Below are 21,743 nucleotides of genomic sequence, written 5' to 3'. Positions count from 1 at the left end.
TTGAAAAAGTATTTATAAGTAGACTATTTCTCATTTTACAAATGAGTTGATTTTGTAGGGTTGAGATATACAAGATAAACATAACCCAGATATATTCTAAGTTGGAAGATCCGTCGTTAATAAATTTTACCGATTCAAAAAAAAATATTCTAAGTTGAAAGTAGAACATATCAAACTTTAATTGTTAAGGCTATGTTTGCGAGTTTTGAGGGGGAAATTTTGGATAAAACAAAGGAGAAAAGGGAAATAAAAAGAAATGATAGTCTCTCAACTTGAATAGAGGATTTAATTTTTTTTTCATAATACAAAATTCTATAGAGAAGGAGAAAAGCAAAATGGAAGAAATGATTGTTCAGACTATAAAATAACACTTTAATAGAATAAAATGACATAAGTCTATAGAATAACATTATTCTTCGAATATTATATTAGAGATACTAGTTGTACTAGTATATATACTTGTAATAACCCCATTAGTGGTACAATTTCATCATTTGTAATATTCAATTTCAATCAATACAAAGAGCTTTTCTATATTTCACTCTTTCCTTCCATGGATACCATGTTTCCTAACATGGTATCAGAGCAAATTTGGTATCCTCCTTGAAGGATTTTTCTCAACTTCATTTTTTTCTCGTTCCATTTTTTTTCTCACTTCATTTTCCTTCACTTTCTCTTCCTTTTTTTTTCACTGATTACAATTCAGTTTTACCTTCTTGATTCCTTTTTGTTCAATTTCGTTTTTCTGATCATGTGATTGAGGAATTCATTGCATCGATTGTTCTTGATTTTACATGTTCGTTGTAACCGTTTTTTTTCCAATCCGAAGCCTCTTCTTCATGTGCGAGTTTCGGTTCTCTTGTGTGATTTGATTTCGCAATTCAGTTTCGTTGTTCTTGTTTGTTTTTCTTCGATTCCTTGATTTGAATCAACTTTCTGATTCAGTTCAATCCCTTCCAATCAATTTTATTTTGAGGTCTCTGTTCCCAAATCCTAAAGTCTAGGGTTTATAATTTTGACTTCCATTACATTTCATTTCCGTATGCGATTCTGTTTCACTTTCCGAATTCGTTTTCAGTTGATCCGAATCCATTTTATGAATCAATTTCACATATGATTCGAGTCTGTTTATGCTTTTACTATCAAAATTCTGTTTTCATCACAATTTTCTTCTCCCATTTCCCTGACTTTATGGTGTTTGTTGAAATGCTTCATTGAAAACATATTGATGATTGTGCTCAATTTGACAGTGTTGTTGGCTTTGAGAAACCGATTCTTGGGATTTTGTTCTGGTTGGACATCACAATCAATAACTGAATGAAGATGAACCTATTAAAGTTGGTGTGATGTTGTTGATTATTCAATCCATATCGCATGGTGTGATGTTGTTGATTATACCTGGTTGGACAAGAAGCTTCATGCCTTTGGACATTGGATTGAGTTGGTTCTGCTTCACACTGATATTCTCATGGATCTTCATATTTCAGATGTTCTTTAAGATTCAATTCGGCTTCAGAGGTTTTGATATTTCTTTTCATACCTGTTTCTTTGTTCTTTTTTTTTACATGTGGAATATGTTGTGAAGATTTACATTGATGTGAGGAGTTGTGGTTATGGTTTCTACCTTCGGTTTCTGCGACATAGTTTCTGATTTGGAGTCATTATCATGAGCAATTCAATTCTTAAGCCTCAAATTCGTTGAATGGTTTGGTTACTTGAGAAACTAAATCAATAATCCTTTGAGGCATCTCTTTTTTGTGTTTTGCAACTTGTGAGTAGTTCATTATCACAGCCCTTGAGTTTGCTGCATTGTTATTGTGCAAAACTGGATATTCACTCTTGATAGTGTTGGATGAGTAGTTCACTCTTGCTGGTCATGTTATGTTTCATCAGCTGGTTATTCTTGCTGTTAATTGTGTACATATCTGCTACTGCAAGTACAAACTCCCTCATATGGTTTGATGAAGCCTTGACATATTTTTTGTGGTTGCATATTCTGTCATGAGAATGTATGGAGATTGCTTCCTCATTTGTTCTACAATCCTGTTCTATGATTTTGTTTTGGGCTATATGGTTTACCATCTTTGGTGTTAGAGGTTCTGCATCTGCTGCATCTGTGAGTTACCATTGCTTCTGATTGGTATTTGGGGCAGCCTATGGTACCAACTCAGTTTTGGATGATTGGAGGTTCATTGATTGCTTCCCTTTCATTATGTTCCTGGATCGTTGATGAATTTTGGGGAGACCTTTAAAGAATCTTCTTGGGTTCATTTTGATGTCTTTGGGCTGCATGTTTGGATTTATTTTGTGCAATATTACTGCTGCATTTTGTTTTCATTTATGGTTTTGGCTTGTTGGTTCTTTCTTAAGATTCATTGTTGGAAGCATTGATTTGTTGGCCTATGGCTTGAAGTTGCATCAACATGGATTTGTTTTCTATGGTTTGAAGACACATCACATGGCTATGCATCTCTATTGGCTTGCATTTGGTTTTTCTTGTCTGAGCTCGGCATTGGAGGGCATCACTTTTTATCTTTGGAACCATGGTCTTGTTGCTTCATGGTACCTTTGGTGTGAAGTTTGTTCAACATATGACCTCCTTCCATTGTAGACTATGGCTCTTCCTTGCACTTCTTTTTTGGATATCATCATTGATTTTGGATATCCTTGTATTTCTTGTCTTGTGCTTCTGTTCATGACGGTTAAGACATGTTGATATGCTTCCGTCATGGATGGTTAAGCGTCGTTTTCTTCTTCTTCTTGTGCTTCTGTCTTGAGTTATTGAGAACTCTTGATGGTTAAGCGTTGTGCCTTAATTGGCTTTGTTGATATTGGCTTCTACCAGATGGTGGTTAAGCATTGCTTTGATGCTCCTTCCTTCAATTGGTTCAACCTTGAGTTGTGGTTGCTTCTTGATGGATAAACACTTGTTTGATGAATTTTTTTAGCCGATGTGTTCCCGACATCTTTCCTTGTTTTTTCTCATTTCAAGTTGGAAGTGTTTTGAACACCTTCCAACTTGAGGGGGACTATTAGAGATACTAGTTGTGGTAGTATATATACTTGTAATAACCCCATTAGTGGTGCAATTTCATCATTTGTAATATTCAATTTCAATCAATACAAAGAGCTTTTCTATATTTCTCTCTTTCCTTCCATGGATACCATGTTTCCTAACATATTACACTTTCACATACAAAAGCTTGTATGTGGTGTGGTGAAGCATACACTCATGATCAACATTTGATGTTGATAACTTCCTTATTCAACACACAGTAACATTGCTAAAGAACTGTGTATGTGGAACGGAAGTTGGATAGTACCTATCCTTTTAACTTAAAAGAAAGAAAAATGTGAGTTCAAATACACAAACCATGTTACGTAACATGAATATCTTCCTAAAGTTGCTACAAGGTTTAGCGGTCCAAGATGTGAATGTTAGCCAAAACTAGCAAATACAGTAACCAATCTGTGCTATAGTCATTTGCCAAAACTATATTTGTCATTTGCCAAAACTAGATTTTTTTATTTTACAAGATAAGATGACTGATTTGGAGAAAGCAACTTCATGCTTACCCTATCTTTATTCTCAAACAATCAAACATTTTTGAGTAATTTTTTTATTTTTACTAGTAAGATACCCGTGCATCCGCACGGGTACTAGTTGGTCGTGGATGATTTTGTGTAGTATGAACTCGACATTATGTATTTGTGAGCAGTATAAATTTAGACCATTTTATCAATGACAACTTGTATCGTGTATAATTGTAATATTTTAGTCCATGCTCACATATCCCGTGTATTTTAGTCGATGATGATTCAATATAGTTGTAGAATTGAAGTGAGGTAATATTCTAATTAGTATAAACGCTTTAACATGATTTTTTTTTATAAATTATAGTTTGTACCGTATATCAACGTTAGTTTAGTTAGTGACAACTTATCACATGCATTTGAGTTAATTTTGAAATTTTAATAAATGCCCACTTCACTCATGCAATTTATTTATTTACGATATTATATAAAGTGTCCATTTACCCCGTGCATTTTAGTTGATGAGGGTTCAATATAATTATATCTTTAAAGTGATGTGATATTATAAATAGTATAAACGTTTTTGCAAGAACAATATTTTTATTAATAACAACTTGTCCCGTGTATCAAACTTAGATTTGTCAGTGACAACTTATCCTGTGCATTTGAGTTAGTTTTGAATTTTTGTGTAATTCAAACTACACCTATCACAAAATTCTTTAACTAAAAAATCGTATAAGACACAAAAATTCCTATCATAAAGGTTTGTCTTGTGTGGTTATATTGTGTTGTTCTATCATGTGTTATATCGTTATATGTTATGTATGATGTTTACTCTTTAACATATCAAACCTACGGAAAGTTACAACTTTAAAGAATTTTTAATGTACTTTCTCCGTTTTTAAAATGAGTGTCATTTTAGTAAAAAATTGTTTAAAATCAATGTTACTTGCATTTTTCAATGTAGAATTATGATTCTATTTCAATTGTACCATTTAATTAATTGAATGTACACTACTTTCAAAGCATTACACCAACGGTAAATAAGGGTAGTTTAGAAAAAATGTTACTCTCTCCGTTGTCAATTATAAACAAATTTTGATTTTTTAGGTTTATTCAATTAATATGGTGTGATCTATATTGTGGGTCATATACATCGTTAATTGAATGAACATAAAAAGTTCAAATTTACTTATAATCGACAACATATAGAATATGTCTTTTTGACACTATTATTACATTTTTTAATTTGTATGTAAAAACCTTAAACAATATCGGTTTTTATTTTTTTTAGGGGAATACCCGTTTTGTTTAAAGAAGAGTAATAATCAAGGAATGTTTTTTTTTTATTAAAAATTAAGATGAAAATTATGAGCCATGATAGGGCCAAACCGCAAGTGCACGGCCTATCGAAGTAATAGTAGTAAGTAGAGTTATCGTTCCACTAGGGAGTTGTTCAATTTAATTAACTTTTAATGAATGATTAGAGGAGAGAAAGTTGATAAGAAAGAGTTTGATTGCTGAAGGTAAAAACAATAATAATAAAGGGCCTTAGGATCATTGGTTCATCTTAATAACTAATCCTTCACTAGACAAAACCTAAACATCTAATTTCATGATTTACACACTAATTTCTAAAGACCGGTTTCCCTTAGCCCCTCACCTTTCCGATGAAAGTCCGGTGAGAGTTTACTTCTAGCAACCAAGCCTATTTCACTGACATGATTACTAGAAGATGCATAGAGGATTGAAACTACTCTTTGTCTCAATAATTGCAAAGACTATTTCACTGTTTTGCAATTATTGTCTAGATTCACTTGTTCCAACATCAAAGCTCCGCTCTCGCTTTATGAATTGATGTTTGGGATGATGGATTAACGATTATCAAACCCTCCGCTTTCGCTTCCACAGTTTGATAATTGTTAATCCACGTTAAGACGGTGAATCTAGATTAGAAATTAGGGTTACATAGAAATTAGGGTTTAGACATGTTTTGTTTAGGATTGAGTCATTAGACTCCCCAACAATCCTAAGACTAAGAAGTCTACTCACTCATGTTCATCGTAGACATGGAGGAAGAAGAGAGAAATACGGTAAAATAAATTGCAAGGAAAGTAAAAGGGAAAATAAAGACTTTTATTAAAATAGCAATTGAAATAAACAAAGTAAAGCATGATTGTTTATGGTGGAGAGCTACTCTATTTATAGCTTTACAATTGACTTAGAAACTAAGCAACTAAAAGGATAAAACGGTAAAGCCGCAACAGGGTAACTTGGCCTTGAAGAAAAGCAGCAAAACAGGATTCTGGGACGGGCACGGCCGTGCCACATGTTGGCACGGGCCGTGCCAAGCTTCTGAGTTGGGGGAATATATTTTTGCCCCGTATCTTCGTATTCTTGCGCTGTATTTTGCTCCAGTCCTCTTTCTTTTGCTCCAAGGCACCTTCCACCATATATTTATTCCTAAAATAAAATAAAAGACAATTTGAAGTAAAATATTCTAAACTAAAATAAAATGTAATAAAATAAAATCAAATTTAAAATAAAACTAAACTAAATAAGGCAATAAATTAGACTATCTATGACTCATCAAACTCCCCCACACTTGAATCTTTGCTTGTCCTCAAGCAAAAGGCAACAAACATAGTAGCAACAAAAGATTGATTATGGCAATATTAAGAACAATGTGTCTCAAAAGAAAGGCCTTGCTTCAAGTACACTAATTACAACTTCAAACACTTCTCATGAACCTATTCTACCTAACATCAAGTCTCAAGTGAGTGTGTGTGTGCAGTCCAACCCTTTTCTTGCTCCTGTATAAGACAGATATTATGAGGAATAGGTTCTATCCTTAGTGCTAAAGTAACCGAGAAAAGTCCTTTCTTCATTTCATATAAGAGTGATGGGAATTTAAGTTAAATTAAATTAGATTAACATTTAAGCACAAGGGGCTGCAGATGCTTAGGGGCTATCTATCCTCGTAGGAAGTCTTCTCGGATGTAATTGTCCTTTCCCCCTAGATTCAAAATCACCCTAAGCAGTGCTGCAAAATTATTATTTGTTTCATCTCCGCGTAGGAAGTCTTTTTGGATGTAATTGTCCTTTCCCCCTAGCATTGATGAATTAGTTTCACTTTAAGTTCAAATTAAGGAGTCACCACCACAATTAGGAAGTTAGGATGTAATTGTCCTTTCCCCCATATGTTGGTGCCATTCTCCCGCCCCATATAACATTAACAAATTAAAGAATATAACAATTAAGAACAATTTGATTAATTTTCCCACACAAACTTATACTACTTTTACTCTTAAGACTTTAAAGGGTCTAAGTTAACACTAAAGATAGAACGTGTTCCTTAAAATACCTATTCATACATTTACTCAAGGATTGCAACCGGGTGCTTTTCTCATTGGAGAATTTCACAATAAAACATGATATGGGTATAGCAAGAACATAAGAAACACAAGAAACTACTTTCATGTACAAGAGGCAACCTAAGGAAGAGACAAAACAAAAATTTTCACGCCATATTTACATTAGAAACAAGCTACTTAGTTATGCCTCTTGCTATAAAACAAAAGAATAAAGTTCAAGGGAGTTTGGGAACACTACGACTCTAGACACTTTATGAGGCCCCCCCCCCCCCCCACACTTAGGGGAAGCATTGTCCTCAATGATTCAAAAAGAAAAAGAAATTAAAAGAGAAGAGGTAGAAGAAAGAAGGAGTAGAAGGATGAGAGAGATAGGAAAAAGAGATGAGTAGAAGAATGAGAGAGATAGGAAGAAGAAGAAGGGAAGGGAGGAAGAGGAAAGCTCACATTTGTTTATTGAGGTCCGTAAGGAGGACCTTGAAGTTGGAGGTGTTGCATCATCCGACGGAGCATCTCATTATTTTCATTATTGACACGGTTGCCCCTTTGAACTTCATTGCGAAGGCCGGAGATCTCAACACCTTGCCTTTGTTGCTCGGTGCTCATCCTCTCGATTTCATTATGAATCCATGTCCATCTTTGATTTTCATTAAGCTCACCGGCTTCATGGCCATGGTGCCCTTCTTGGTGCAAGTTAGCACCTTCTCCTTCATCATGGTGCAAGTTAGCACCCTCTCCTTCATCATCTTGTTGTTCTAGAACCTGCACATCAACATATAACCAATTGGCACATTTAGCTTAAGTTGGTAATGGAGAGGTGGACGATGTTTGATGAAATTCATAGCAATGAGGGTTTCTATGTTAAGCCTATTGTTTCCCTCAATTGGCTTGATCCCCTCATTCTCACCCACTCCAAAACACCTAGCTATATATGTAATGATGCCACCCACCACTATGTCTCCTCTACCGGCCGGTCTAGTACCGACAAAGTCTAGGTAATCAATCAAATAAAAACAAGTATTGACGGGGTGGTTGTGGAGCATTGCCCATAGCATGAACAATTCATCGGTTCTAGTGTTTCCTAGCTCGGTTCTACCCCAAATAGTGCAAGCCATTACCCTTTGGAGGTACCTAAGTACGGGGTTGTGGATGTTGCTAGCTTTGTTGGCTCTAGGAACATAGTTGGAAACGCCGGTGATACGTGTCCAAAAGGTAGCTGGGTCATAGTTATCCGGTTTAAGGCTAGGATCCCAATGATCATGAATATATCCCTCATTTGCAAAACCTAAGGCCTCACAAAAGTGCTGAAGTGACATGTCATAATCAATATTCATCAACCGAAAAACAACTCTATGGTTAGGGTTATCAAAATTCAACTTATCTTTAGTGAAAACAATTGAGCTTAAAAATTCATAAGTGAAGTTTTCATAACCCCGCATAGGTTTCAGCAGATCAGTCCAACCTAACTTTCCTATCATCCTAGAAACATCATCAAACAGCTCTAGCACATCTAAAGTATTTGGACCAGGATAACGAGCAGGATGCAAGTGTTTAGAGATTAGAATTTTATACCTGTCCCGTTGCTTGTTGTTCTTGAAGCTTATTCCATGATTCTTTACTTGTGCTTGCTTCTTTGGGGGAGGTCCTCCTTGAGAGCTTGCTGGTTCTTTACCACTTCTTCTTGAAGCCATTGACCTTTGTTGGAATTAGTTTGGAAGGTTTAGGGTTTGGGAGGATTTGTGGTGGAAAGGATTGGTTTAAGGTTGGGGTTGATGTTTAAGGAAGGTTTGTTGGTTTGGATGTGGAGATTGGTTAAGGTTTTGTGGTGTTTGGGTTAGGTTTTGAAAGATTAGGGTTTTGGTGAATTATGGGTTTGAATGGATGAAGGATGGTTTTGATTGGTGGTCTTTGTTTTGGTTGAAGTTTGTGGTTGATTGGTGAAAGAATTGAGTGATTTGGTGAAGAATTGAGGGAGATATGAAGGTTTGAAGGTTATGGAGGTTTAGAGAGAAGTTTAAAAGTAGAGAGAGGTTTGTGGTTTGAGAATGAGGAAGAAGAAGAGAAAAATTTATGTATATAGGCACAAGAGTACGGGCACGGCCGTGCCACCTATTGGCACGGGCCGTGCCATCTTTCTGACTTCAACCATCATCTTTTTCCTTAAAAACTTGGCACGGCCGTGCCAATGCTAGCACGGGCCGTGCCACCTCTCTGCTCCTGGGGGCTTCAGAATTCTTCAATTTCTTGATTTTTTTCGAACTACACTTGGACAATTACCTACAAGACAACTTAAAACAAAGAAAAACCAAACAAAAGCAATTAAATGCGTGGGTTGCCTCCCACGAAGCGCTCTTTTAATGTCATTAGCTTGACGGTTAGAAAGGGTCCTTAGAATGGATCAAAGATATCATATTGTGTAGATGACGCTATAAAACGTTCTTTCACAACATGATCGTTAAGCATGCAACAAGAGTAAAGCGCGGGACCTTTCATAACGTTTTCCAACTCAAATCCTACCATCTTATCACTCACTTGAAAGACTATCCTACCAAGTTTAACATCAATGAGAGCTCCTGCAGTTGCAAGGAAAGGTCTACCTAGGATTATGGGGACGTCATCGTCCTCTTCAATGTCAACGACTACAAAATCAGTTGGGATGTATATCCCTTCTATCTTAACAGGTATGTCCTCGACAAATCCTACAAGTTTCATGGTAGAACGATCAGCAATTTTCAATTCCATCTCGGTAGGTTTCAACTCTCCTATCCCTATCCTTTTAAGAAGAGACAAAGGCAGCAAACTAACACTAGCTCCTAAGTCACATAAGGCTTTGTTTATGGATTCATTCCCAATTTCACATGGTATGGCAAAGCTACCTGGATCTCTAAGCTTAGGGGGTGCTTCTTGGATGATTGCACTAGTTTCCTTAGCCAAGGCTATTGTCTCATTATGCTCTATAGCCCTTTTCTTTGAAAAAATTTCCTTTAAAAACTTGGCATATAGAGGCATCCTAGACAAAGCATCAGCAAAGGGAAGTTTAATGCAAATCTTCCTAAGTATGTTACAAATTTTTCAAACTTACCCTCTAGTTTAAGCTTATCAGGATTTAAGGGGGATGGAGTTTTGTTTTCTTCAAGCGGTTTTGCTTCTTCTATCACAATTTTATCACCTAAAGGCTTGACACTTTCTTTCCCAATGTTTTTAACCTTAGCAAAAGTTTCGCCTAACTTACTACCCCCAAAAGATATGACATTAACTTGGGCTTTGGGATTGGCTTCGGTTTGACCAGGAAAGACTCCCGGTGTTTGGGAAGAGGTAGCCACTTGTTGGGCTATTTGAGCGATTTGAGTTTCAAGCATTTTAGAGTGAGTAGCAATAGAATCAACCTTGGTATTGAGCTTGGAAAGAGAGTCATTCAGAAATCCAGTTTGGTTTTTAAGTTCTTGAAGTTGTTTGTTTTGGTTGGCAATAGAATTTTCCAACAAAATTTCCAAATTGGACTTCTGAGTGAATCTTTGGTTGTTTGCATAACCGGGTGGTGCTATTTGTCCATAGGGATTTTGGTTTTTATAAAAATTTTGATTTTGTCTCATCCCTTGGTTGTATTGAGCATAATTCATTTGCTCAACACCATTAATAGCACTACCTAGTTGGCAATCAACACCAGCATGACCAGTTATACCACATATTTCACAAGAAGGAGTAGAAGCAGAATTGATAGCACTAACATTGAGTTTTTCAAGTTTTTCAGTTAGTGTATCAATTTTAGAAGCAAGGTGGTCATAGTTAGAGACTTCGTGTATACCTGCCTCCCTTTTGGAGGGTGAAGAACTAGTGATGGCTCTCTCGTCGGTCCACTTGTAGTGATTTTGAGCCATGTCTTCGATCAAGGCATACGCCTCTGTGTAATTCTTGTTCATAAGTGCTCCACCTGCAGCTGCATCAACAGACATCTTAGTGGTATAAGACAAGCCATTATAAAAAGTGTGGACTATAAGCCACTTCTCTAGGCCATGGTGGGGACAAAGTCTTAGCATTTCTTTGAAACGCTCCCACGCCTCATAGAGAGATTCCCCATCTTTTTGGTTGAACCGTGTGATTTGGTCTCTAAGTTTAGCGGTTTTAGATGGTGGAAAGAAACGGGCAAGGAATGCTTGCCTCATCTGATCCCATGAAGTAATGGAACCGACTTCGAGGGAATGGAACCAAGCGCTAGCTCTATCCCTTAAGGAAAAGGGAAAGAGATGAAGTCTTACGGCCTCTTGGTTCTCCTTCATGGTTCCACTAATTCGTAGGAAAACAGAGATGTGAAGATTGGGATCCTCAGTGGGGGATCCCGAGAATTGGTTTTGCTGCACCAAGTTAAGTAGGGCAGGCTTAATTTCAAAATTGTCATCCTCAACCGTTGGGTACACAATAACAGCTTGTGGCTCAGCCGTAGACGGCGTTGCATACTCTTTGAGAGTGCGATTGGCCATGGCGGTGTTATTTTGTGCGTCTCTCCTTCGTTTATGCAAATACCTTTCGATCTCGTTGATTATTACAACTCGATTTCTGGTTTTTCGCATAAGAATTTGAGAACCCAAGAAGTTAGTGATAACAGAAAAATAATAAAAATAAAAATAAAAACAGAAAAAGAAAGAGAAGAAGAGAGAATTCTAATCACTAAGAAAAAGCTAATTAAATTAGTTAACTCCCCGGCAACGGCGCCAAAAACTTGATAGGGCCAAACCGCAAGTGCACGGCCTATCGAAGTAATAGTAGTAAGTAGAGTTTTCGTTCCACTAGGGAGTTGTTCAATTTAATTAACTTTTAATGAATGATTAGAGGATAGAAAGTTGATAAGAAAGAGTTTGATTGCTGAAGGTAAAAACAATAATAATAAAGGGCCTTAGGATCATTGGTTCATCTTAATAACTAATCCTTCACTAGACAAAACCTAAACATCTAATTTCATGATTTACACACTAATTTCTAAAGACCGGTTTCCCTTAGCCCCTCACCTTTCCGATGAAAGTCCGGTGAGAGTTTACTTCTAGCAACCAAGCCTATTTCACTGACATGATTACTAGAAGATGCATAGAGGATTGAAACTACTCTTTGTCTCAATAATTGCAAAGACTATTTCACTGTTTTGCAATTATTGTCTAGATTCACTTGTTCCAACATCAAAGCTCCGCTCTCGCTTTATGAATTGATGTTTGGGATGATGGATTAACGATTATCAAACCCTCCGCTTTCGCTTCCACAGTTTGATAATTGTTAATCCACGTTAAGACGGTGAATCTAGATTAGAAATTAGGGTTACATAGAAATTAGGGTTTAGACATGTTTTGTTTAGGATTGAGTCATTAGACTCCCCAACAATCCTAAGACTAAGAAGTCTACTCACTCATGTTCATCGTAGACATGGAGGAAGAAGAGAGAAATACGGTAAAATAAATTGCAAGGAAAGTAAAAGGGAAAATAAAGACTTTTATTAAAATAGCAATTGAAATAAACAAAGTAAAGCATGATTGTTTATGGTGGAGAGCTACTCTATTTATAGCTTTACAATTGACTTAGAAACTAAGCAACTAAAAGGATAAAACGGTAAAGCCGCAACAGGGTAACTTGGCCTTGAAGAAAAGCAGCAAAACAGGATTCTGGGACGGGCACGGCCGTGCCACATGTTGGCACGGGCCGTGCCAAGCTTCTGAGTTGGGGGAATATATTTTTGCCCCGTATCTTCGTATTCTTGCGCTGTATTTTGCTCCAGTCCTCTTTCTTTTGCTCCAAGGCACCTTCCACCATATATTTATTCCTAAAATAAAATAAAAGACAATTTGAAGTAAAATATTCTAAACTAAAATAAAATGCAATAAAATAAAATCAAATTTAAAATAAAACTAAACTAAATAAGGCAATAAATTAGACTATCTATGACTCATCAAGCCACACAAATTCCTTTTTCCTTTCATTTATCAATCACGTGACCCACTTTTTGAGATTCCTTTTTTCGTTCTCTTCTGCATCCAGCAAAGCCACACCCTCATTACCAGAATTTATCCTTTTGTTTATTTTTTCATCTCTCCCACCATCACAACTGTTTCTATCTACCCTTGCATACCAACCGTTCAACCTCTGTTTGCAACACCATCACGACCATTGTTCTTCTCTCACCAAGATCTACCTTATTCACTTAAAAGAATGCTAAACCATAGTTTTTAAGCCGGAGTTTAGACCCATACAAAGAACAAAGACACTCAAAAAGATTTGTTTATGTTATTGATACTATTATCACAACTTCATCTTTGTTTATGTTTTTTCTTTTATTCATCACCTGCAAAAACAATCATATTTGTGTTATTAAAAGAAGAATATTTTATATAATGGTTATTATGATTTTAAAAAGTAGAAAATTATGTTTTACATTTCAAAAAACGTAAGCCAAAAATGATATTTAAAATGCTATGTTTTGTTTGAAACTCATTATTCCAAATCCGAAAATTATTAATATGACTGATATTATTTGAGTTTCTTGTGTTGCAGATAGTATAGCCGACCATAAACTTCATATCACAAAATCCCATGTTTTGTTTGAAATTCTCATTTTGTTTCTAAGTTTAAAATCACCATTGTTTGTTGGTGGTAATGGCATGAATTTATATCTCAGTTAATGTTATTGTAAGTTCAAAACTTCTTCCTTCTTTATCTCTCTTTTGTAAATATCATGTTTTTTTGGTCTGACATTTAATTTTAACCATACAAATCAAAATTTCTACCTCGCATTATACCAATTTTTTTTTTTCATCACTCAATTATTTTTGACAGAAATCATTACTCTTTTTTTTTTTGCCAAAATTTCTCCACCGTGAGCCACCAACACCCACCCTCCTTCCAGCAACCTTTACCAAAAAAAAAAACATGAAAATTTTAAGAAAAAGTCAACATGAAAATTTTGTTTTCATGCAGTCTGTCTTTGGATGCACCATAACTAAATTCTTTTCTTAAACAATTTTTTTTCAAAACAATTATATATAGTCACACACAACATATCATAATTTAACATATCAAACTCAAACTCTCATAATCAAACTCTTTCCAAACTCTCTCCGTGGTTTCCTCATCATTTATTTAGGCATGTATTTCTTTGTAGTTTCCTGAAGGGACAACATCATTCGCATTTCCTGCAAAAAAAAAAAACATTTGTTGGAGAGGCAAGAACTTCATTTGAAGATGAAATATGCAAATAATGAATATGAACACAAAGGTACCGTAACTTTCTTCTCCATCATTGATTTATGCTTGTAGTTTTTTAATTAAATTTTTTTACAAAAGAAATTATAATGTATTTTATAGAATAGAAGAAAGTATAGATGTTATTTTGAGTTGTTGGAGTGTTTACTTGCATCTTTTTTGCTTCTAGATTCTATTCAAATCTTTTTGTAGAATTTTCATAATGTTGAAGTTGAAGAAAAATAATAGCTTGTTTTACATCTAAGGAAGAATAAAAATATTGAAAAAGTAATGTAAAATATTATCCTTTATGTATAATATGTGTGGTGATGAACCTAAGCAAGAAAAAGAAAAACCATGGTAGTATGTTAAAGATGATATGAACAAAATAAAAAAAATAATGAAGAATGCATATGTGTAGATAAAAAATTGGTATTATTGTCTTGTACTTACCCCTTTCCTTCTTCGTTGTGCAGAGAAGAAAATCTTTCAATCATTAGTTAGATATTGGAATTTAAGATTACAAAGGAAGGAGGAAAAAGAAGAGCAAAATGATAGAAATAGAGGAGGATGAAAGAGATGTAGAGAGAAAAAGAAACTGAAAAAGAGATAAATAGTGTGAAGAAAGAATGAAATTTGTGGAAAATTTACGTATGAGAAAAAGAAATTTGAATTTCAAATTTGATAGCCAAAATGAATTTGACAGCCCAAGCATTATTCCAATATGTAAATATTCGAACGGTGACTGTGAAAACTTTGAATCACATGTTCTGATAAGAGTGATACATTGATAAGAGTGACAGTAGTGTAAAAACTGATTGATTGGGTGTCTGAAACAGACTTTTGTGTAAAGTAAACTTTAAGAAGTTAGTCCATATACAAAGGGAAAGTCAGATTTCAATCGGATTTGAATATTTAGCATGTGTATATGAGTAAAGTAACTGAACTATTGTAAACATTGTAGATTTAATTGCAAAAAGTAATATAATGACATGATTTACCCTTAAAAAAAAGAGTGATACATTGATAAGAGTGACAGTAGTGTAAAAACTGATTGATTGGGTGTCTGAAACAATACTTTTGTGTATAGTAAACTTTAAGAAGTTTGTCCATATACAAAGGGAAAGTCAGATTTCAATCGGATTTGAATATTTAGTATGTGTATATGAGTAAAGTAACTGAACTATTGTAAACATTGTAGATTTAGTTGCAAAAAGTAATATAATGACATGATTTACCCTTAAAAAAGTGACGTGTCAAAAATTAATTAAAGGTCATTTTGAGGTTTTCCACAACATACTCCTTTCTTATATTAAGAGGATATGAGTAAAGTAACTGAACTATTGTAAACATTGTAGATTTAGTTGCAAAAAGTAATATAATGACATGATTTACCCTTAAAAAAGTGACGTGTCAAAAATTAATTAAAGGTCATTTTGAGGTTTTCCACAACATACTCCTTTCTTATATTAAGAGGATTTTACTTAAATGCACTCATGGTCCTTATTAAAAAAATTGATTTTTTTGTTCCCTAGTTAAAAAATATCAGAATTTTAGTCATTTTTTTTATGATCATTTACTTTATGATGATGCATGTTTGTTTATTACGTGACGATGTTACAACATAAGTGAGTGGACTATATGATATAAAATGAGATAGAAGACCAAAATTCAGAAGAGAAAAAAAGTTAAATAAGGAACCAAAAAACAACAATTTTTAAATAGGGAAACCAAAACTTAAATTATTTTAAAATAGAGGACCAAAAGTGTATTAAAGTTTTTTTTTATTAAGTTCTACGGTAAAATGTTAAAAGGATAATATTATGGCACTATACTTTATTGAATGAATCTCCCATCGAGTTTGGAAACTGTAGATGTCAAATAATTTAAACTCTTAAATTAGGGAAATTATCATGAAATCAAAGTGAGTTGATTCTGTAAAATTGATTTTAAAGTGGTTCTGTTTTGACAAAAATTGATTTTAAAGTGTTCTGACACTTGAAAAACACTTCTAAGATATCTAAAAAAGAAACCACCAAAGTGCTTTTTCATTAATCAATTTTGTCTTTGTGACAGTTCCAAATGGACTAATGTGATCAATGATTTTTATTTCACATATCATTTTAAAAGTTCGTTAATTTCAGGACAAAATTTGTCAGTAGTGCTACCCCTACCATCTCATGCTCTCCTTCTCTTTACTCCATGTGTATCACAAGGAGTTCTTTCAACCACTAGCATTTGATAGATGATACCACTTTAGGTCCATGATATTGGTTATCTTATTGTCCTCAAATGCATTTGACACATGATCCACTAACTTTTAGTTTGAATCCCATGTGTCCCTTTGTAACACATGTCAATATTGAACACAAAAGGACCTACAAACTGAAGCATGCCCCCCTCACCCCATGTTTATTTTGGAGTAATATGTTAGGCAAACATGCTATTCAAAAAATGGTTTAAGGTCATATATGTTCTGCTAAAAATGCTATGTTTTTAAAGAATATATCTTTACACACATCGATTGTTGAATACAATGTGTATGATATGATTGAGCTGTTGATTGAATGGTTTTGTGTGTTTGCTACTTTGCTCAGTCTAATAGCACTGAAAAGTATATGGATAAATGTTGGATAATAAACTTGATTTGGTCCATTGGACTAATCAAGTGTTATGCCCAATTAGCTAATAAGTGATGTAGTCCTTAGAAAGTTCTAATGTCATGTAGAACTAAATTGGTAGAAATATCATTAAGTGTAGTTGAGAGAAGAGTGTAGAACTCTCATGAGAGAAGTGTTTAGAACACTCTCTTGAAGTGTGTAGAAAGTTATCCTAGGATGTGTCTAGAACTCTCCCTTGGAGCCTATAAAAAGAGGAGAGCTTGTCATTTGTAAAGCAAGCAAACAAACAAGAACCAAAGTATCCTTTCAAGTAATAGAAATTGTTCCTCTCTCAAATATTCTCCTCCTAAATTTCTCACAAAGTTCTCACTATAATATTCTCCTATTTTCCAACAAAGTGGCATCAGAGCTTAGGTTCTGAGAATAAATTATTCCATAGTTATGGCGGATGGAGCGGCATCCTTCCAAGTTCCACTTCTCAAAGGGATTACCTATGATAATTGGTGCATCAAAATGATGGCTCTTCTTGGAGCACATGATGTTTGGGAGGTTGTTGAAAAAGGCTATACAAAATCACAAGATGAGGATTCCTTAACTAAAGCACAAAGAGACACTTTGAAGGATTCAAGAAAGAGAGACAAAAAGGCTCTCTTCCTCATCTATCAAGCATTGGATGAAGATGAGTTCGAGAAAATCTCAAATGCAACATCCGCTAAGGAGGCATGGGAGAAGCTTAAAACCTCTTGCCAAGGAGAAGACAAGGTAAAGAAGGTACGTCTCCAAATTTTAGGAGGCGAGTTTGAATCCTTGCATATGAAAGAGTTAGAGTCTATTTCAGAATATTTTTCTAGAGTTATCTCTATCTCAAATCAATTAAAAAGAAACGGTGAAAAGTTAGAAGATGTGAGAATTATGGAGAAGATACTCCGATCATTAGACCCCGAATTCGAGCATATTGTTGTGACAATTGAAGAAACCAAAGATTTAGAGACTATGACAATAGAGCAACTTCAAGGATCTTTGCAAGCTTATGAAGAGAAGCACATGAAGAAGAAAGAGATCATCGAGAAACTCTTCAAGATGCAACTAAAAGAGAAAGATGAAGGTTAAAGAAATGAAAGGAGCCAACAAAGTCAAGGCAGAGGTCGAGGACGAGGTTGCGGTCGAGGACAATTTGGACGTGGCTACGGTGCATGTGGTTCAATTTTTTCTAGAAGTAGTTACGAGAAAGGAGAGACCTCAACTAGAGGACGTGGGAGAGGATACCCAAAATCAAGGTATGGCAAATCTCAAACTAAATGCTACAATTGTCACAAGTTTGGGCACTACGCTTCAGAGTGTAGATTCTCCAAGAATCTAGTAGATGAGAAGACCAACTACGAGGAAGAAAAAGACATGAAATTTGAAACATTGCTGCTAGCACGTGGAAGTAATGAAGGCATCCATGAAAATTCATGGTGCCTTGACACTGGTGCAAGCAATCATATGTGTGGAAAAAGGAGCATGTTCGTGGAGCTTGATGAATCGGTGCATGGAAATGTCTCATTTGGCGATGATTCTAAGATTCCAGTGACAGGCAAAGGTAATATCTTAATTCGCTTGAAAGATGGAAGACATCAATTTATTTCAAATGTCTACTATATCCCTAATATGAAGAGCAATATTTTGAGTCTAGGGCAACTATTAGAAAAGGGTTATGATATTCGCATGAAAGATTCAAGTCTCTCCATCAAAGATGAAAAAAATAATCTCATCACCAAGGTACCAATGTCAAGAAATAGGATGTTCTTCATGAATATCCAAAATGATGTTGCAAAGTGTCTCAAAGCTTGCTACAATGATGCTTCATGGATTTGGCATCTCCGATTTGGGCACTTAAATTTTGGAAGCTTAAGCTTGATGGCAAAACAAAATATGGTGAGAGGTCTTCCGTCTATCAACCATCCAGACCAGTTGTGTGAATGATGTTTACTTGGGAAGCAATTCTGGATGAGTTTTCCAAAGGAGTCAAACTCAAGAGCCAAAAGGCCGCTCAAGCTTATACATGCTGACGTATGTGGACCAATCAAGCCATGCTCACTAGGTAAAAACAATTATTTCCTTCTTTTCATTGATGATTTTTCAAGAAAAACATGGGTCTATTTCTTGAAGCATAAATCAGAAGTCTTTACAACCTTCAAGAAGTTTAAAGCTGTTGTGGAGAAAGAAAGTGGCGACAGATAAAAGTTATGCGGACTGACCGAGGAGGAGAATTCAATTCTAAAGAGTTTCAAGAGTTTTGTGAAGAGAATGGAATCAGACGTCCATTGACAGTTCCAAGATCCCCCAACAAAATGGTGTGGCGGAAAGGATGAATCGAACAATACTTGACATGGCTAGAAGCATGCTCAAAAGTAAAAAACTACCAAAAGAGTTTTGGGCTGAAGCTGTGGCATGTGCAGTCTATCTATCTAATCGATCTGCAACAAGGAGTGTGTGGGGAAAGACACCACAAGAAGCATGGAGTGGAAGAATGCCAGGTATCTCACACTTGAGGGTCTTCAGGAGTGTAGCCCATGTTCACATTCCAGATGAGAAAAGAGTAAAGCTTGATGATAAGAGTGAGAAGTTCATCTTTGTTGGTTACGATCAAAGCTCAAAGGGCTATAAGTTATACAATCCAGACAACAAGATTGTAATTAGCCGAGATGTGGTTTTTGATTAAGAAGGATAATGGGACTTTGGAGCACACAAAAAGGAATACAGTTTCTTTCCCGAATTCGAAGAAGAAATGTCTCAAGAAGTTCAACAAGTACCCTGTTCACCAACATCACCCACTTTTGAAGATACAAGTAGTGAAAGAATTACAACGCGCACGCGGAGTCTTCAGGATCTTTATGATAACACGGAGCCACTATCACAACGAAGGTTTGAAGATCTCTATGAGGAAACAGGAGAGATAGATAACATCACATTATTTTGTCTCTTTGCAGATTGTGAACCCATGAACTTCGAAGAAGCTACGCAAGATAAGAAATGGAGAGATGCAATGGATGAAGAAATCAGATCCATAGAGAAGAACAACACATGGGAAATCGTATGCCTACCCAAAGGGCATAAATCCATCGGTGTTAAATTGGTGTACAAAGCAAAGAAGAATTCAAAGGGAGAAATTGAAAGATATAAGGCAAGACTAGTCGCAAAAGGCTACAGTCAAAAGGCGGGGATTGATTATGATGAAGTGTTTGCCACAGTTGCTCGTCTGGAGACCATAAGACTTATAGTCTCCCTAGCAGCTCAACATAAGTGGAAAATTCACCAGATGGACGTGAAATCTGCCTTCTTAAATGGAGTTGTAGAGGAGGAAGTGTACATCGAACAACCTTTGGGTTACAAAGAGAAAGGACAAGTAGATAAAGTTCTCAAACTAAATAAAGCATTGTATGGTTTGAAACAAGCCCCAAGAGCATGGTACAGTCAAATTGATAACTATTTCAAAGCAAACAACTTTACAAAGTGCCCACACGAGCATGCCATGTACGTCAAGATCAAGAATGGAGATATCTTCATTGTGTGCATATATGTGGATGACTGGATCCTCACGGGAAACAATCCAAATATGTTTGAAGAATTCAAGAAAACTATGATCAAGGAGCTCGAGATGTCTGATATTGGGCTCATGTCATATTATCTTGGCATAGAGGTAAGGCAGAAAGAGGATGGAATCTTCATTTCCCAACAAAGATATGCAAAGGAGATGCTAAAAAAGTTCAAGATGGATGGTTATAAACCAATTAGCACACTAGTGGAGTGTGGATTGAAGCTATCAAAGTTTGATGGAGCAGAAAAGGTGGATGCTACCAACTTCAAGAGTTTAGTTGGGAGTTTGAGGTATCTGACATGTACAAGACCTGACATCCTATATACTACTGGGATCATCAGTCGACACATGGAGAATCCAACTATTACCCATCTCAAGGCTGCAAAAAGAATTCTTCGCTATATCAAAGGTACAACCGACCTTGGTTTATAGTTCTCATCAGATAAGGACTATAAGTTAATTGGTTATAGTGACAGTGATTGGGCTAGAGATGGTGATGACCAGAAAAGTACTACCGGCTTTGTGTTCTTCATGGAAAACACATCTTTCACTTGGATGTCGAAGAGGCAGCCAATTGTCGCACTTTCGACATGTGAGGCAGAATATGTAGTAGCTACATCATGTGTTTGTCATGCAGTTTGGCTTAGGAATCTATTGAAGGAATTGGGAATGTCACAGAAGGAGCCGACCACGATTTTTGTGGACAACAAGTCATCCATCGCTCTTGCAAAGAATCCAATATTCCATGATCATAGCAAGCATATTGATACTCGATACCATTACATAAGGGAGTGCGAAAGAAAGGATGTACAAGTTGAATATATGAAGTCTCAAGATCAAGTAGCTGACATCTTCACCAAGCCACTCAAGCATGAAGGCTTTATCAAGTTAAGAGGTTTACTAGCGATGACAAATCAAGTTTAAGGGGGGATGTTGGATAATAAACTTGATTTGGTCCATTGGATTAATCAAGTGTTAGGCCCGATTAGCTAATAAGTGATGTAACCCATAAAAAGTTCTAGAGTCATGTAGAAGTAGATTGGTAGAAATATCATTAAGTGTAGTTGAGAGAAGAGTGTAGAACTCTCATGAAAGAAGTGTGTAGAACACTCTCTTGAAGTGTGCAGAAAGTTATCCTACGATGTGTCTAGAACTCTCCCTTGGAGCCTATAAAAAGAGGAGAGCTTGTCATTTGTAAAGCAAGCAAACAAACAAGAACCGAAGTATACTTTCAAGTAATATAAATTGTTCCTCTCTCAAATATTCTCCTCCTAAATTCCTCACAAAGTTTTCCTCACAAAGTTTTCACTATAATCTTCTCCTATTTTCCAACAATAAAGGCATAAAATATTTAGTGTGCGAATGAAGTATTGACACAGAAACAGAGTTGATAATAATTTGAATGCAACCGCATGTATT

At 35.6% G+C, this 21,743-nt stretch overlaps 1 protein-coding gene, 1 long non-coding RNA gene and 1 other non-coding gene across 3 annotated transcripts; 2 read left to right on the top strand and 1 right to left on the bottom strand.

Annotated features, from left to right (window-relative positions):
• Positions 1 to 1,682: 1,682 nt before the first annotated feature.
• LOC146916097 (uncharacterized) lies at positions 1,683 to 11,654 on the bottom strand. The gene is made up of 3 exons (XM_085721543.1): positions 11,051 to 11,654; positions 9,988 to 10,816; positions 1,683 to 1,804 (listed from the first exon to the last, which is right to left on the bottom strand). Exons 1-3 carry the CDS (start codon positions 11,471 to 11,473, stop codon positions 1,683 to 1,685), a joined length of 1,374 nt encoding a protein of 457 aa, XP_085577669.1. The 5' UTR covers positions 11,474 to 11,654.
• On the top strand, positions 10,914 to 11,020 carry LOC146916098 (small nucleolar RNA R71). Its single transcript, XR_015017030.1, has one exon. It is a non-coding gene; the product is annotated as a small nucleolar RNA R71 (small nucleolar RNA).
• Positions 11,655 to 14,048: 2,394 nt separating the features above from the next.
• Positions 14,049 to 15,261, top strand: LOC146916096 (uncharacterized). Its single transcript, XR_015013703.1, has 2 exons — positions 14,049 to 14,157; positions 14,600 to 15,261. It is a non-coding gene; the product is annotated as an uncharacterized LOC146916096 (long non-coding RNA).
• The last annotated feature ends 6,482 nt before the right edge of the window (positions 15,262 to 21,743 follow it).

This window comes from Medicago sativa, chromosome 6, assembly GCF_051527215.1.
Source record: "Medicago sativa cultivar Bolivia chromosome 6, Bolivia_mono, whole genome shotgun sequence".
NCBI lineage: Eukaryota > Viridiplantae > Streptophyta > Magnoliopsida > Fabales > Fabaceae > Medicago > Medicago sativa.
Note: the sequence above shows the minus strand (reverse complement) of the source record. Positions and strands in the feature narration are given on the sequence as shown.

What these genes read in the sequence shown, in the direction of transcription:
- LOC146916097 (XM_085721543.1), bottom strand. Translation starts at nt 11,473, where the DNA reads ATGCGAAAAACCAGAAATCGAGTTGTAATAATCAACGAGATCGAAAGG. An exon ending in AGATGAGGCAAGCATTCCTT is followed by an intron (nt 10,817 to 11,050) that starts GCCCGTTTCTTT and finishes CTTATGAACAAG; the next exon opens with AATTACACAGAGGCGTATGC. An exon ending in TGATAAGCTTAAACTAGAGG is followed by an intron (nt 1,805 to 9,987) that starts GTAAGTTTGAAA and finishes ATAACAATGCAG; the next exon opens with CAAACTCAAGGGCTGTGATA.